The sequence below is a fragment of the Hoplias malabaricus genome, chromosome X2, assembly GCF_029633855.1.
Source record: "Hoplias malabaricus isolate fHopMal1 chromosome X2, fHopMal1.hap1, whole genome shotgun sequence".
In the NCBI taxonomy this organism is placed as follows: Eukaryota; Metazoa; Chordata; class Actinopteri; order Characiformes; family Erythrinidae; genus Hoplias; species Hoplias malabaricus.
This window is the reverse complement of record NC_089819.1, coordinates 43,673,658-43,692,477: the sequence shown is the minus strand read 5'-3', so window position 1 is coordinate 43,692,477 and position 18,820 is coordinate 43,673,658. Positions and strand designations below refer to the sequence as shown.

Sequence of the window (18,820 nt, the reverse complement as noted above, 5' to 3'; positions counted from 1 at the left end):
TAAGCTGTTTCAAGCTATTAGCAGTGTAAGAGAAACAGCTTTTGATTTTAGCGCCCTTTAGAGACAGCAGTGGTATCCCGAGCGTAGCTGGGTCTATCAGTGCATCATGTGCAGATTTGAGTAGCAGGGTAGAACATGGAAGTCACCCCAAACAGAAAAACCATGCATTGCAACCATGCAACTGTGTTTGAAGACCTGTCCTTTGAGAAGCTGAAATGATGCTATCTGTTTTTTCATGCAACATTGCTATCAAAGGAATAATACACACATGCCTGACTCAAAGAATAAAAAAGCTTGTGGAATAACAACACTGAAAATTTTCAATTTAATATAATATTTGTAGGTTTCTACTATTTTACTGGACTAATTTAGTATTTGTAATATATGGATGATTAATAATAATGATAAACTTACTAATAATTATATTACAAAATATATATTGACTCTACCAACTATAAGCCTCTCCCAAGTAGAATTTTAGTGACTTTGTATACATATTACTCATTTTCAGTACTACCCATTAAAGAGAATATTTACATTTCTTAACAGTAGTTCCTTTTTTTGTGAAAATATGAATCAAGAATCTTAGGTTTAAGTTCCATAGGCGGTTGCTAAAGTATTAAGATCAATTCAAACCTCCCATAACGTTTGGTTTAATTTGCTTGCCATTGTATATAATTATTGAAAGTTTTTTTGTCCTTTTGGAGTCCTTTTTCTCCCACTAAGGGGTCCCAAAGGAGTTTGGAGTGTTACCCCTGTTTGCATGGGTTTCCACCATGTGCTCTGGTATCCTCCCACAATCCAAAAACACATGTTGATTGGTTCTGCAAAACTGTCATCAGGTGTGCCTTGCAATGGACAGGTGCCCTTTCCAGGATGTATTCCTGCCTTCCACCTAATGATTCTGGAACGCTCCACACCCATCATGACCTTGATCAGGATGAAGTGGTTAGAGAATATGGACAGGTAGGAGCAGCTATCAAGTCTGTGTTTTTGGTACCATACCATATGACTCAAAGACCTGCATGATACTGTCCCATATGAAAGGAAGCATCAAAAGTCGAGAGATCAAAGTGAAATGTATTTCTCTTTCATGTGTCTCCACACTGCCATAGTGCTATGTTCCCAGGTGATAGTCTGTGATAGTGGAGCCAAATCTGAATAACTACTTAAAGACTAAAGTGTTTGTAAGTTGAAAACATAAGCATTTTTGATGATAATCTGGCACATGGCAAATTACTATGACCAAATAGATGAGTAGCATCAGACAAACTTGTTTTTCTCAGCTCTAGGACTGATAAAACTGTATGTTGTTTAGGGCCAATATGCTCAGTATCCCAAATAATAAAAACAGTTTTAGTACACTGGATATTTACTCAGCTGCTTATAATAGTAATTATTCATTTATTCATTCATTCGTTATCTGAAATTGCTTATCCAATTCAGGGTCTTGGTGGGTCCGGAGCCTACCCGGAATCACTGGCCGCAAGGCGGGGACACACCCTGGAGGGCATGCCAGTCCTTCACAGGGCAACACACACACTCACACATTCACTCACACACTCACACCTACGGGCACTTTTGAGTCACCAATCCACCTCAACACACCAACGTGTGTTTTTGGACTGTGGGAGGAAACCGGAGCACCCACGTGGAAAATAGTAATTATTATTATTTTTATTATTATGATTATTATGATTATTATTATTATTATTATTATTATTATTATAAGAATCTTTACAAATTAATAATAAATACTTGTTTATTTAGAATACTCAATGAAAAATTATTTAAGCTTTTCAGATTTATTTGGTGATATAAATAAATATTATTTGATGTGAAACATCTTACAAATATTTTATAAACACTAGAAATAAATAATAGTAGTAGAAATAAAGATAATTGCATGTTTTTTGCTGTATAACGGGGTTTTTTTTCAGCCCAGGAAATCACACCTAGAGAGTGTTGACGTTAAAATTACTCAGAATGAAACTGAGTCATGTGTTTGAGCAAAAAAAAGAAAAAAAAAAAAGAAAAGAAAATAAAGAGTTTTTTACATTCCAGTTTGTGATCTAAATTTGGAACCATTTGGCGGTGACCAGAGGTCCTCTTTTCCCTGAACAAGTATTCTTTCTGGGATCTAAAAAAATGCATGTTCAAGTGTTCAAGGGGTCAGAGAGTTGAGAGCTGAATAGGGACACGTTCACGCTGCTTCAGTGCTGTAGGTCCACCATCCACCGCAGTGTAGCTCAGTGTTTTACTGGAGCCTCGAACAGAAATGTGTTGATGTGGTTGAGGTAATATTTATCATAGTCTCTTCATTATGTTTGGAGAATGTTTCTGTGATCTAGCCTTTTGTTTTCTACTACATATATTTTACAAACTGAATTTCATCTTCTCTGTCTCTATAACGACACGAATGGTTTGGCTTGGTTTTAGAAATGTTCAAAAACTAATTTTATAGTTTATTACTTGTTATTATAGCAAACAAAGACATTGACATGAAGCACCAAAGCTTCTCCAGACCTTCCAATTAAAAGTGTATGTATTTTGGGCATTTCTGTTTTTGAAATGCCAGAGAAACCTCTGTGACTGTGGCTATATGGCTAATGGTGGTCAGGATAATTAGGTTTGCCTAGTTTCTCTTTGCTCTCCATTAGGTGCTTTTTCACTCTGGATTACTCTCAGAGGCTTCACCACACCACAACGAGACGTTAGGTTATGCTGTTTTTAAAAATATGCAGATTATGCAGATGCATTCAGGTATTCCTAAGTAATAAAGCTGAGGGGAAAAAGTGTGCTTTTATCCTGCAAAATGCAGGATTCAGGTTAATATTCTACAAGAAATTTGAGAAAATTCATACATTCATATAACATGAAACAACACATATTCACTTAAAACATTAGACTTTATGTGCCAACATTTGTGCACACGTTCATCTAGCTGATGCTTGGAATAGAGCGTAATGGCCTTAAGCTCAAATGCAATTACTCCTAAGCATCCTGTTTCATTTCATTTCATGCTTTTATGGAGACTGTACAATCTGTGATAGAACAACAGAACAAAATAGCTGAATTTACTAATTTTTAGGGGTGTCCACAAAGTTATAGGTATACACTGAAGTTGTATTCACATTTTATATACAGCCATTTCAGTAGTACACCAGTTTTGTGAAACCTGCTGCTTACATTGACTGCAGGACACACACTAACACACCACTACTACATCAGGGTCTCAGCAGTGCTGGAAACAATATACTCACCAAGTAACACTCTGTGGTGGCCCTGTATGGATCCTGACATTTGTAGAACAAAGTGAAAAGGGCCTGGAAGTATGCAGAGTAACAGATGGAATACAATCTAATTATACAAGCGCAAAGTGTACCTATATGGTCAGTTGAGCTGATAACATATACAATAAGTGTAGATTATTAAGATGTGTAACATATGTCTTTGTAATTTTAGGCCTCACAGTGTATTAATCAGTTTCTTTTGATAATCCAGTTTGCATTTTTGCAATACAATAATATTAACAAATCTGCTTATAGTTGCTAACTCATCAAATTAACACAATTTTTCTTCTTGTGCTAAAATTTCAGACAGGCCTCCCATCCAATATCTTCAGAACGAACCATTTTTTCTTTTTTCACTCTCACCTTATATTGGTGAACTAGAAAACCAACGTTTGCAAATAGCTCAGGCCGTCAGTGCTGATCTAAGCTCATTTTGTGTAGATAAGATCAATGTGTATATAACTACTCATATCAGATAATGTGGATAGAGGAAGAGTTTCTAGAATGTATAGATGTGGTATAGGCACAGGGCTGGTAGTTATCAAAGCACATTACATTAAGCTCACTGGTGGCTTACCACTCAATCCTTAGTATAGAACCCAAGAGGCTATACACACATTTCAGAGATAATGAAATGTTGGATTAGGAGTATACTTGTTATATAAAGTTGTACTAATACCCTACATTAACATATAGTCTAAATATTTATAATCTACTCACACACACAAATACAGAGAAAAAGAGAGGGAGAGAGAAAATGTACAGAATTTACGCCAAGTGTTTTGCCGCAACTTTTATTGATTCAGTCATTATTAAAATATTATTCCTGTATATGAAAACTGATGCCTTAAATTTTCATCAATTAAACCCCAGAAATGTATTTGTGTTCATTAAATTACATATTTGGAAAATTCGCCTAATGGTTGAATATTGGTTTAGATGTATCTCTATACCTTCATTCATACCTCTCTGTCACATGCCTGTGGCTTAAAAGCCCTGACCCACAAGTTTATGGGATGGGTTCTTTAGCTTTATGGCATTAAAATTAAAAACTTGTATGCATTTTTCTGAGTAAAACCGGTGCTCTGATGACATTGTTGTACGTGAGCAAAAGGGGCACTCACACCAATGGACACTTTTTGAGTCACCAATCCACCTACCAACGTGTGTTTTTGGACTGTGGGAGGAAACTGGAGCACCCGAAGGAAACCCACACAGACACAGGGAGAACACACCAAACTCCTCACAGTCACCTGGAGCTTTGTGACAGCAAAACTACCTGCTGTGTCATTGTGCTGTCCTTTCCCAGCAAATGAGACAAGATTTGTAAATTGGTATGAAAAGAAAATAATAGGTTTTCCGTGATCATAAACTCTCAGGAACTTCAAAATATTTAATCATTTGTTTGTTATTATTGTTTAGGACCAACATTTTAATACAAAGAAATCTGGCCATAAAGGCATTTCTTAGTAGTCTTTGTTAACAAGTATCTGTTTGTGTATTAAACTTCAACAACATACAGGCATGGTTATGGATGCATGATTCAACTTTTTACAAATGGGTTGAGTGAGTGCATGAGAGAATGAGTGTGACTGAGAGAGGGAATGAGTGAGATAGAGTTATGTATTAAAGGCTTGAGTTTTCCACACGTTATGATCGGTTATGTATTTTCTTGTCTGAAATTCTGTTAGAATTTTAAATGTGTACTTATGAAGTCTGAGCATCCAGGAACTCAATTGTTTCCTCAGAATTTGGCCAAGCAACTGAAAAAGTGCTGATTTTACAATATTTTCTTTCTGTTGATCTCAAGCTGCCCCAGCATGCAGCAACTGTGATGTCACCATAGAACTCTGTAGAGTGTAAACAACATTTCTTCACTTGCAGCACACCCAAGAAAGAACACACACACACACACACACACACACACACACATTCATATGGAGCAGTGCAAGACCCTCATGAAACCCTCACATCTTGTCATCATTGACGTCCTTCTTTTGGACACACACAAAACACACATGTTTTCACGTTCTATCGTTCTGTTGCGCATGTCTGTGTTTGCCTGGGCTGTGCCATAAATGAGGAATGTTAAGTTCTATTAGTGTAAACACTTCAGGTTTTTCAGCTCTGTAGTTACAGTAATGCAGAGTTCATGCACACGGTTTATGTCAGCCAGATGTCTGATGAAGCTAGAGGGTAGTTAAGCAGTTAAAATTGCTGTGTGTGTGTGTGTGTGTGTGTGAGAGAGAGAGAGAGAGAGAGAGAGAAAGAGAGAGAGAGAGAGAGAGAGAGAGAGAGAGAGAGAGTATGATTGTATTATCTTTACATTCTGAGGATATAAATGGCCTCAATTTACAGCAGAAGTGGAATAAAAACAGGAGTAACCTAGAATGTTCATCATTCATGTCATGGTGTTTTACAAAAGATACATGTTTCATTGTTTAAAAGAATTTAACATTTTTTTGCATACATCCTGAGGTTAAGCACACTGAGGTCACCATGCCCAGGGACAAGTGTGGGCTAGAGTGGCATAAATCCCAGCCCTGGGTTGTGGAGGAGTGAGACTGCATTCTCTAAAGGATGTATCACAATCCAATACCTTTGGGAGAAGTCAGAGTGTGGTTTTGATCCAGAGCTAATTATCCACAATCCGTACCTGACTGCATTGAAAGCTAAATGCAATGAAATTAACACAGTCATGCTCCACTATGAAAGGCATGTAGTATTTGAAGGTTTTCCTATCAAATGTAGTCCAAAAGTTTAAAGGTGGTAAGTGCAGCATTCTCTATCTTGCAGAGTAAAAACTCACATTCAGTGCTGCAGTAACTGACACGCTGTTTTCTTAACATGCCCATTAGCTTCTAATGAGTTTAATTAATCATTCTCAGCCTTAAGCTATTTGAATCTCTGTTCTCAAGTCATCCACAGGCCGCACACAAAGGCTGAACATTCCTCTTGTCAAAACAAAATCATAACCCACTTATTGTTTTGGCATATTCAGTGTTATACTGGACACACCAAAATATTATGAAGTGGGCTATTTGCTTCACTCAATAAAGTGTGCTTAAAGGACCTTTTCAAAGTATGAGGCATTCACTGTTATTTCTGAAAGCCCATCCTGTAAAACAACTGGAGGGTTTTCACCACAAAGGTTAGCCTCTCTTTAAGAATCATTGCTGGTCATGTGACCTGTGGTTACATAATCATAGAGGTAATGGCAGCAATAATGAATAGCGGGATAATGATGATGAATCTGTACCATTTGTAGAGCCAACACAAGGCCCTTCCTCTGAGTGACGCCAATCTTCACTTCTACATTATTTATATTCAATTTATTTTACATTTCTTTTATTTGCAGTGAGAGAGAGAGAGAGAGAGAGAGAGAGTTGGAAGTGAGACAGGGAGTAGGCAAAAAAAGCAGAAAAAAAGAAAGAAGCAGAACAAGAAAAAGATAAAGGGAGAAAAGACAGTAAGGGAAGGAGAGGGAGAAGGAGTGGCAGAGAGAGAAGAAAGATTATGAGAGAAGATACAAAACGATAAGAAGATAAAGAGCAGCAGCGAAACAAAAAGCTTAAAATTAAGAGGGAGAGAGTGGAAGAGAAAGTGCAGAACAATAAAGACATTAAAGTACAAAGAAAGAGAGAGAGAGAGAGAGAGAGAGAGAGAGAGAGAGAGAGAGAGAGAGAGAGAGAGAGAAAGCAAGAAAAATGGAAAGGGGGCAGGGGGAGGAAAAATGTGACTCAATTAACTTAAGCATGTGTCTGTTCCTGCTTTTCTGCAATGAATCTAATGCCTGTCATTCTGAACAATAAAACATTCAATTAAAAGCACTTTGAAAGAGGGGGAGAGAAGCAAGGAGAAAGAAAAAGAAACAGAGAGAAAGAAAGAAACAGAATTGGTGACAGAAACATTTAGAGAGAAAAAAGAATGAAAAGAAGAGAGAAAAGAAAAAAGACAAATGGAAGGAAGGGAAGGAGATAGGAAAAGGGATGGGGAGAAGGTAATAGATAAGTAAAGTGAGGGAAACGGAGAATAGAGAGAGAAACAGTAGATTTAAGCTGAAAACAGAGAACAGAGAGAAAAGGAGAGAGAGGAGAGTTTCTGATATATATATATAAATATATATTTTTTACTGAGACTGATCTGAAACTCATCTTGGTTGTCTTGGCATCTGTCAGAGCCTTCCAAAGCAGATCTCTCTCAGACAAACAGTGATATATACTTTCTGCCCCCACCCTGGCCCCTGCATTTTGTTGGGTACATTCATCATTGCACCCAGAGTGAGCTCTTAAAGCGTGCTGGCAGGTACTGAAAGATTTGGAATGGGAGTCAGCTCTAAATCTTTCGCGATACCAGAGGAAATCACGTTACGCAGAGGGCTCAAACTCAAACAGAGGAGCAGGATAATATATCTAGCAGGATAGAGAGGAGAATATGGGAAGTTATCTGGCTTTTGTAAGAGGTGTGTTCTTTTCTTAGTCACCAGCACGCAGCGGCATACACAGTGAAAGGCTGGTTAAAATTTTATCAAAAGTCAAATAAAAAAGAGTGGCTAGTCAAATAGAGCAGTTAAACATATGTGTGCAGTGCACCCCCCACACACAGTTATTGACAGTCCTACACTGTTTGACTTTACATATTTCTTAATACAGTCATGCTTCGATAAGAGACTGTGTATACAGGAAAGAACACAGCTGAAGTTCTGACATAAGGAATGCGTGCAGAATGAAAGCATCACCAGGTTTCAGTGATTGCAGGGGTTTTTCGAGTGGTTTTATAACAGCAGCTATGAAAATATGTACCTTTATGCTAAAAATACACTGTGAAGGATGATCAACTTTGCAAAAATATTTAAAAAATTATAATTAATACAAAGGCATAGTTCACCTTATCCATTCCTCTAGGAAATGCATGCAGTCATGCATGCATCAGTTTACGTACAAACTAATTCTAACGTTTCCTATACGTTTGTACCTTAGTTAAGAAATATGAAATTGCCAAACCAGATTTTACATCAACTACTTTTATTTTTAGCTGCATTAAGGAAACCTTAAGTAGTAAGTATTTTTACACTTTTTAACAATGTGGTTCTCCAAGGCTTCCTTGTATCATCCCAACACAAGGGTGAAAGAGTAAACAACCGAAAATAGTTTCACCACTCACTATAAGTCACAGAACCTATTTTTGTTGGAAGTATATAAGTTTCAATTACAAAAATGATTTTCATAGAACAAACAATTCAAATATTCTTTGGGACTGAAGGTTACAGCTAAAGAGATACAATGGTAAAGACCTATAAAAACCCATTTATAAAGATATTATAAAAGCTGAAAATGTTTTATTCTTAGCAGTTATTGCACCAGTCTTATTAATTGAGCTCAGTAAATCTTTAAATGTACTCTATTTCATGAAAATACTAATTTTTCTCTTAAGATTCACTTTCTGAAGAAAACAAGGTCTAAAATCAAAGGCCCTTGTTTCGAAACACAAAGCTGAACATAAACCATTGCTCTGCAAAGTAATACTTTATGTTAATGTCAAGTCAAATACTATTTGTCTGGTGAGGAACATGTTATATTGGACTACAAGCAGATGGAGAGGTAACTCACTTGAGGGTTCTCCCAGCCATGGGAGATCAGGCGCAGAAGACCAGGCAGCAGGAGATCAGCCATACAAGATCAGACGGCAAGAGGTGCGGCCACGCATTAGCATGCTGGGTAATGTCTTCCATCCGCAGAGAAGTGGGGTCCATCCAACACCCTGCGGACACCCTGGCTCTTCTCACACGTTTGCTCTGTTTGCAGAGAAACACAGAATCTCAGTGGAGTATATGGAGTACAAAGCCTGGTCTACATAAGGATGAACTGACTGAGTAAATCATACATGTAAAAATACACTTTGAGCCAATGTTTAGTTTATATCATGCCAAACCTAGTGCCACACCACACCAATCTTGTCAGTCCAGTGAACATCTTGTGTCTTCTTTTGTCTAACATACTTACAACACAGGAAGGTCTTGATAATAGCTGTCAGGTTGAATAAGACCAAAGCCAATAAAGGGTAGTGTATGGATATAGGACCAGCCTTGGGATCCAGTGCTCTGAATGTGACCCACCATAAATCCACTAATTCTTATGTACTAACAAATGTTCTTAGCTATAATATAACAGCAGAACAACTTCCTGTTTGTGTGTCTGTTTGCTATTTCACTAAAGAGATTAAACAATTTATTTGATTGTTGTTAGCTGTGTCTTTTATTCTTTTTCAGATGCTTTTGATAATCACAGTGTACTCTGTGAGAAACGCGCCTACACTCTCAGAAAAAAAAAACACTTCCCTAAAGGTACAGGATGAAATGGAGTTTATGAAATCAACACAACTTTAATATCATCTACACTTAATATAAAATATGGTACAATTATGTTCCCTAACTTGTTCTGACAGTATACTTGGAAATCTACACTGAATGAGAGTGGATGAATATTGTTAAACTGCAATGTAGCACATGTTAAACTGACTCCACAGCACTGTTGTATCTCAGAAGGTACAGAGTAACTTTTATACTGTCGTATTTATATAAATTCAGATAGGTGCAAATTGAAAATATGAAGCAAAATTTGCATTCATTTAAACTTATCTGAGATATATATCATCTACATATACTGGGAAGTTAAGCCCTACTAATCTGAAACCAAATTAACATCTCTAAGCCTAGTCTTAACAACAGTGAACTGCGCAGCTTATGAGAAAAACACTCTCAAATCACTGACTAGAGGTAACAGTCTGAAACTGCACATTCTGCACTTTGTTTTGGTTAAAGATTTGATAGACGTCAGCTTATTGTGGAAATTTCTGACACTTGGTTAAGGCCTTTTCAGAAACCATGCATTTTTATTCAGGCCCCATTTTTATAGCTTTTTAATATAATTTTCCATAAATTCCATCTGTCATTCCTTGCAGTATCTGCTTTTTTTAAATACATTATCAGCGAGGCTGATAGTTGTTTTTACTTCTTCCAAAGCCTGTGACTTCTTCACTTGGACACTTACCATTAGATATTTTATGCAAATACAGACACCCGTCTGTACCCCTGCCAAGTTCTGGTAGACTCCTGACCACGGACGGCAAATGGAACTTTACGGATTGGATCGGAGCCACGGGCACGCCTCAGCTTGTTAGTCATTGTTTACCAGTGCCCCATTCGGGAGTCCGAATTTAAACAAAGTCATAACGAGGCCATAAAATGTAGCACAGTTGCTGTCATGAAGTGTAGCTGCGGTATTATAACACTGCCATGAAGACCTCCATAATGTGTTATTTATCAATCAGTGGAGGTAGGATGTGTGTATTTGCTCGAGGCCAAGAAGCTGTGTGCTTTTGTTTATTTAGCTCAGCGATGTAAATGTGTGAACCACATCACTGTTCATTCACATATCAAGATGTTACACGTCCAAGCAACACGTCATTTGACTGCATGTCATTAGCCAGATTTAAACAGTGTTGATTTGTCCCTGGCTACAAGCTGCACTGGAGCACTCAAACATCTGTGCGGAAAGTCTTACAGGAACCCCATACTGGCGTGGGAGAGGAACATCATGAATGGGGGCAGAGAGGAGGAGAGGGATTAGAGAGAGAGAGAGGGAGAGAGAGAACATGAAACAGAGGAAAAGTTAGTGAGAAACAGATTGAATACAAAGTAGGAAACGGTGCCAATGAGAAGGAAAAAGAGACAGAGTGAAAGACACACACTCTGATATAATACAGCATATATATTTCATATCAATCACATATGAAGCTGAATGAGAAAACCTGGACGGAGGACGGAGTTGGCAAGACAGACATGAGAAATAGAGACAGAAACACAGAAACAGAAAGAAAGAGGAGAGAGGAAACAGAGAGAGAGAAAGATTGAAAGACAGAGAAAACGAAAACATTCCAGCACAAGTCAGAAACCAACTGAATGGAGTAGCAGAGTGAAGAGTCTAAACAGAGGCCAGGCCAGGGGGACTGATTTTAATCTGAAGTGTTTGTGAGAGGTGAAGTAGGTGCGGGTGCATTCCTCCTGCACCGTCATTCTCTCCTGCTCTTCAGAGAACTGGCGTCAGACGTGATTTACTCACTCCATCACACCGCTGCTCGTTATGCAAAAACACAGCAAATGGCAACAAAAAATAATGATCAAGCCTCCACAGGTTTAAGAATCTTACGCTGTCTCAGTTTTGCTCTGCCTCTCGTAGACCCCTGCTGACGTTATCAGTGGCGTGTATTTGTTGATCGTATACTGACAAATTGATCAATTCAAAGCTCAAGACAAAAAGACCTAATCAATCACTTTTTGCTGATGAATAACCAGGAAGATAGCAGTTATCAGTAATGCTGATGATTCGGTGTGGGTAATATGTGATCTTCTGCAAACCGATTGTAAATATTTGTAAGAAGGGATGACTGCTGATGTGCAAAGGATTGCTGATTGTGCTACTTTTGTAGTCTTCAGAATCTTGGTACCCTTCAGTTTAATGTCAATCATGTGGGCCCTTCTGTAGTTTTTGATCATCTTTACATTTGAACACATTACGACTACTTTGTACTAAACTCAAAGCTTGCTGAAAGCTCTGGAAGTTTACACAGTAAAATACCTACTTACGTTTTCGTTTTTAGTTAAAGTGAATATGGAGGTTCAGTTAAACTCTTTAAAGTGGTGGATTACTGCATTTGTATATAAATAACTGTGTAATATTCTTTCCACTGCATCCAAATAATTTTCAAGTTTTAATCAAGTGTGAATCCAGATCCCATCAGACTTACAATCAAACAACTCAGAAGCGCCGTCTGTCGACGAGGACTGGAATTACAGTTGAGTTAACTTTGTCATGTGCATTGAGGTAAGCCTCATAAGCTACATATTTTGAGCTGCTGTCTGCTGTACATTATGTTCATGAAAACATATGTGAATCCTGAATAAACACACAGTTGAAAAAGACATTCCTTGAGTAAAATAGCAGCAGATATTAAGTAACACAATATTCTTTTTATTATAATTTGTAATTTTTGGCATATATAATGTTCATTTTACAATTGAAAAGTATTTTTGAAACATTCATATTACATTTGCATTATGGCAGTTTGTAAAAAAAGTGCTTCCTTTTCCTTTGCTCTAGTCTGTATTTCAAAGATTAACAGAATCCATAAAAGAGGGAAAAGGTTCTGCCAGTGGTGACGATAGAGACAGGAAAGGTCGAAAGGCACTGATATTCAGTTCTCATTCAAAAATAAGTCCAAAAACAACAACAGCAACAACAACAACAACAAAAATATGAACTGAGCTACAACAGCACTTCACAGGGGTGAGAAAGCACAGGGTGATCCTCCTGTCACACCCTTCCACCCATCATCATTACTGCATAAATACAAAGCTTTTACACATCAGTACCCCAATCGTGTGCTCCGGTCTGACCACACATAGTGCATATAAATCCGCCGCATGGAGGGCAGATGACCACAGTTTACAGGTTGAGCTTCCAGTCCTTTGCTTTGGCATGGCAATTTTAGTCCACACATATTAAACCCCCTTCCCACTCAAACACAAGGTCCATCCCAGGCTGCTGTACTGTACTGTGCTTCAGCCTGCAAGCAGAATGGCAGCACAACTTCATTAGTACACGTTTAAGTCTCTGCCAAACAGAGGGGAAATATCTTTGTGCATGATTAGGTCTCTGCAAAAGTGAGGTTTGCAAAAAGTTTGTGCACGCTGAGCTTTGCTGAGAATGAGAGGGGGATAAAAAATAAAAGCTGGTACCTTTCAAAACCTTTTAAAACAGCTGTTGAAGTGAAATCATGCCCTACATGAGCTGCACTGATACAGTTGTACATAGAGGTTTGAACACTCCTGCTCAAATGACAGGTTTTGTTGGTTCTCTTAGTGGAAGTATGTTACACATTCCCTATAGGGAGTTAAACATGACATTTCTTCTGCACATATTGATTTAAAGGCTGCGTTCAGCACTGGAAATATAAAACATAAACTGCTCTCTGTATGTGTACTTATTTTCACTTCTCAGCTAAACCTGTCATTTGACCTGATTGTGCAGCAGACTGTATGCTTGGCATTCTTACACAGGCAAAACTACAACAACACTGCCATGAAGTCCATAAGTTTAAATAGCCTATGTGCAGACATGAGCTTATTATTATATCATTATTCATATTTGTACAAAAGGCACTAATAGACCGCAGCTGCCTGGCTCGTGTGGGAAACACTTTTACAGTCATGTACACAAAAGCTCGGACCCCTCAGGTCAGATGACGTTTGTTGCTTTGTTCCAAGTGAAAATATGAACCCCTCCTCTACAGTGAACTGAGGCATGTATCTGCTGAGTTTACCATTTACTGGAGGGAAAATAGCCTAAAACATAACTTTGGCACGAGACACATCACAGTCACGTGCTCTCTGTAGAGGACCCTTGGTTTTCACTCAGATCAAATCAACAAAACAACTGCTTTTGACCAGCCAAGGGGCCGCAAACTTTTGCCCGCGACTGTATCATTTTCAGTACCGTGTCGCGCGTCTTTTCAAGTCTGTCGGGCGGACATACTGTTCAAGCGCAGCCGCCCGCGGCTTTGGCGAAGGAGCCGTCAGGCAGTTGGCGGAAGATTCCGCGCAGTGTGTCCAGCTCGCGCGTGAGGTGTTCGACCCGCTTGCGCAGGCGCTCGTTGTCCGATGCGAGCTCGATCACCTTCTGCTGTGTCTCGGCGTTCCGCAGCTTGGCCTTGTCGCGGCTCTTGCGCACGGCAACGTTGTTGCGCTCGCGCCGCAGCCGGTACTCGGCGCTGCTTTTGTCCACGGGCTTCTTGGACTTTCCTCCACCTCCTCCGCCTCCTCCTAACATTTTGATTGAGCCTCCGTGCTGCTGGTGGTGATGGTGATGGTGGTGGGGACTTGGCACCGGGGTGGGCGGCGGTGTCGGGTGTCCCGGCGGCTGCAGGTGCACGGCAGTTTGCGCGCAGTGCGCAATCTGGTACTGCAAGTGCGGAGGGTTGTTATGCTGGTGGGGGTGGCCCCCCATGTGTTGGTGCCCGTACTGGTAGGCGGGGGGTGGCAGCAACTTCGCCGGTTCGTCGTCATCCTCCCGCGGCTCCTGCTTGATAGCAAGTGCGGGCCTGACGCGCGCCTCGTACGCCGTCTCCAGCTTCACGGGCTCGGCGTAGCCGTACGCGTGCTCGGCGTAGCCCCCGTAGCCGCCGTAGTCACCCGGGGCCAGCTTGAGTTTGTCGTGCCGGGCGCCGATTACTCCTCCTGCGCCTCCGATTCCAACTCCAGCGTTGTTGTTGTTGTTGTTGTGGAAGAGGTCGGCGAGGAAATCGTCGTTGAGCGCCGCGGGGTCTATGTATGCGCTGATGTCGATGGAGCTCTCGTGCTCGCAGATCTCGCTCAGGTCGTCCTTGTAGCCGTAGCTGGTGAGCGGGGGCCGGGCGCCGACCTCGTACATGTGTGGTTGTTGCTCCATTGAGGACCTAAACGCCGCCGGCCATGGTGACGAGCTCCGGGAATCCAGCTTTGGAAGCGGGTCGCGCTCGTCGGCCGTGCCGCGGAAAGGTGAGTCTCTAGTCGGGGTGTCCCGCCCGTTGGTGACTGTGGGCGGGTGTGAGTGAGAGGGAGAGAGATAGAGAGAGAGAGGGAGGGAGAGGAAGAGTGAGAGAAAAAAAGTGAACGAGTACGAGTGTGTGAAGCAGCGTCGCTCGTCTGAAACACAGCGCGATACCCGCGCTTTTATAGAGCAGTTCACAAGCCGCGCCCCGGGTCCTAATGCGCCACACAAATACACACACACACACACACACACACTAACACACACACTAACACACACACAGGAGGTACAACGCTCTCACGTCCTGCACAGAGTCCGGGCATCATATTTTAATTCGGAATACATGTTGTAAAAAAGTCTCAGACCTGGTTTTAGTGCTGAGATCCCCTGTACACTAAAGTCACTGCACCTACATGAAGCGTACTCTGCGTAGATTCTGACCAATGACATTTTATAAATCTTTAGCCCTAGACTTTGCTGAAGAAAAACGGACTTCGTTCACGGCAACAATCACTTACATTTCACCAGTAATGCACACGCAAACAACTCACTCGCACTTAAGGCTATTCATAGGGTTTAAAGCGTGTCTGCAGGGGTTTACCACAGACTTTACTGTACACAACTGGTTCATTAAAATGTCTGCTGAAAAATATCATTAAATAACATTACTCTTGTAGCGAGGATCATGATAGACTTGGTGAGTTTTATTGTGGAGGACACCATCAGGAAAATGAAACATCTAAAGAAATGAAGCAAGCGTCCTAACCTCAGATTCCTGGTCGTTAAACTGAAAAAAGAGGCTTTGAACGGGGTGGTTAGTGGCCGACAGCAAATACACATGGCACAGTGGCTTCTTCACAGCGCGTTATTGGACACAGTTGTGTTTTCTGCCTGGACTAAGGGACTGTTTGAGAGACTTTGAAACACACAGTGCAGAGGAATCCACGGACACTGATGTTCAATAATCATTTTTATAAAAACAAAAACGTAAAACAGATACGATAGGTACAGAGTGATGAGTGTGAACGCTGTGGTAACGGAAATGTGAGTGGTGTTAAATCATTTTACAGCCTGGCCGTTAGTGTATTTCCCAGCAGATTGTTCAGTCTAACTTGGTTTATATATACATACGCGCACACACACACGCGCGCACACACACAGTACCGCTCAGGGCGCGCGGGGAGCTCCCTCTACCGCCACAGCGTGCGACATTTACATACTGAGATATCTCTCCGACTTGAGCAGATTCAGAAGTCGTGTATTGGTTTTAAACAACAAGTAACACACCGTGCAGCTTTTCAGGAACTCTTACGGTAAATTCGGAAACGAAATAGAACGAGCACAGGACTATTTTCTGTTTAAATTTAAATGTGCATGTGCTGAGCTGCTTTCAGAATTGGCTGCAGACTAGGCCCAGTTATAACCAAGAATGCAAAAGGCCTTGATTAACAGCGTTAAATTATTTACAACTAAAACTACTTTTCTAATTTAACGAGCCTATTTACTTTTTTTTTATTTTGCTCATATAAAAGCATCAAAGATATGTATTGACTATCTCTCAATGTCCATGTGGCAAACCAACAATCCAATATTTTATGAAGATATGAATGTACTATAAAAATAATATAATAAATAACATAATGCCTACTTGTACATCAAAAATAAATATCTTCATTTAATAAATGAGGTATATTTCCAGGGTACAAGAACGGTTTAGAGCCCAAAGTGATTTGCTTACAGAGTTTGGACAGGTTTTCGAATGGTAATTATGTAAGGAGCAGATTTAAAAAAAAAACAAGGCTCAAAAACCATTGCACAATGAAGCACAAATTAATTTGCACAGTTTACATTACATTTAATTAACTATTGTTTAACAATATGTAAGTACTTCTACTGTTAAGTATAACTTCACACAATGCTGTTTATGAGGGGAACTGTACTTAGTGAAAAAAAAAATAATCTGAATCTCACATTCACAAATTCCCGTTGCCCTATTTAGGTCATGGTATGATGTCTGTCTACTTCTTTGTAAGCGTCAAGCCAAAGTGTGATACACTAAATCTCGTACTCTCCTAGGTTACATGTGAAACAGAAACGGTAGACCGGCGCTATCTGACACACTAAGAAAAAGAACAGCCTTTGGTGTTAGGGCTGACTGTCTAATCTAATGTGTCTACACATTACACCAATCTAATGTGTCACTCATCGCAGGCATACTTGTTTTTAATACTCGTAATGTAAAAAATATTTATATCTACTGTTATGTTTAAAGTGACTAACTTAGAAAGGTACATTAGATTCATTAGATAGGATAACATTAATTAATATTGATAAAGGGCATAAGATTTCATAAGGAATAATCGTACCTCTTTAAACCTGTTCAATGTATGGGGAGTTGGTAACCCTTCTGGCTGAAATGTGCAATTGCATGAAACTTGCAACATAATTGTGAGCAGGTTCACACTTGAAATAAAAATTGATCAGAGCTCTGTGATGTCTTCTGTATAATGGAATTGGATTTGTCAAACAGTATTTTATAGAATTGTACATGTTTCAAACGAAAAACAAATCTCTCCTTCTATTCAGCACTGTGTGTATCAGCACTGTGAGCCATGTTCCTAGCCAATTTTCTAAGATAACAGCCCATGGAGCCTGAACAGCTTTTTTGAGCATGACGTCAATGCATAAAGACATCTGATGTGTTCTGAAAAATTCACACCAAGTCCAACCTGACACCTCTAACATTTGGATGAATATTTTAGGTTTTACAATGTGACGTGCGACAGCAGAAAACACTATATTTCACTCAGTTATTCTTTCCTCTTGGCTTTGAAATGTGTCACCTTTAAATTTTAGCAAAACCACTGTAGGTAATTCAGCTTTAAGAGGAAGAGTGTATGTTTAATTCACTTAAAATTCTCTAAATTTACTTAAAAACAAGAGTAGTCTGTTCATCTATAACAGCACAACTCAGTTTTAAAAGCAGAGTTCAGCAGCCTTTGATGTGTATTTACACATCGCATCTACATACAGGACATTCCATAAAGACACACATTTAAATAAACACACCTGTTTTCATGTGGTGGCACTGTGATGTTGAAGGTAGTGCTGCTGTCACACAGTCACACTGCTGTCACACCACCCCATCTTGTGTGACTGACTGTGAGGAGTTCTCTCTGGGTTTGTGTGGGTTTCCTCTGGGGGCTCTGGTTTCCTCCTGCACTCCAAAAACACATGTTGGTAGGTGGATTGTTAAAAAATTTTCATATATGAGTGTGTGAGTGGATATCTCAGAGAAGGCTATCATTAATAGTAGGTACGGTTTCCTCTATACATTATTTTTGTTGTTGCTTTTTACTATTATCCAGGCTCTGAAACCAAACAAAACACAATTGTAGTTTTATATATAAGAGGTAAAATGACTTTGTTGCATTTATACAGTGCTTTTCTAATACCCAAATTGCTTTCCATAGAGGAATGACACTTAGGACAAGAGAGGAGTGGAGAAATGCTAACAGAAGAGGTAGGTTTTAGATGAGATTTAAAATAAAAAAGTGAAGAGCAGAGGTGAAGACTTTGTTGTAAAATGTTCCAGAGCTTGATTGCTATAATTCTGAATGATCTACCACCAGCAATAACTAGTTTGAATTTTGGTACTGAAAAGATACCACTGCCAGAGGACTTCAGTGATCCTGCAGGACAGTCGGGGTATAAAAGTACAGAAAAGTAGGCTCTGCCAGACAATATAAAGATTTGTCAGCAGGACAACTTCAAATTGAACACTGATGTGTAGCCAGTGTAAAACTGGGGTGACACGAACTGACTCTAGCAGCTGAGTTCTGAACATACTGAAGGGAACACATTAGGAAGGCCAGTGAAGAGGGATTTGTTGTAGTCTAAATGGGATGAATGCATGAACCAATGATTCTGCACCTTTCTGAA

At 39.7% G+C, this 18,820-nt stretch overlaps 1 protein-coding gene across 1 annotated transcript; it reads right to left on the bottom strand.

The window, feature by feature from the left end:
* Positions 1–12,312: 12,312 nt before the first annotated feature.
* Positions 12,313–15,020, bottom strand: LOC136676688 (CCAAT/enhancer-binding protein alpha-like). The gene has a single exon (XM_066653865.1). The coding sequence runs from the start codon at positions 14,795–14,797 to the stop codon at positions 13,889–13,891; it is 909 nt and encodes a 302-aa protein (XP_066509962.1). The 5' UTR covers positions 14,798–15,020; the 3' UTR covers positions 12,313–13,888.
* Between the last annotated feature and the right edge of the window lie 3,800 nt (positions 15,021–18,820).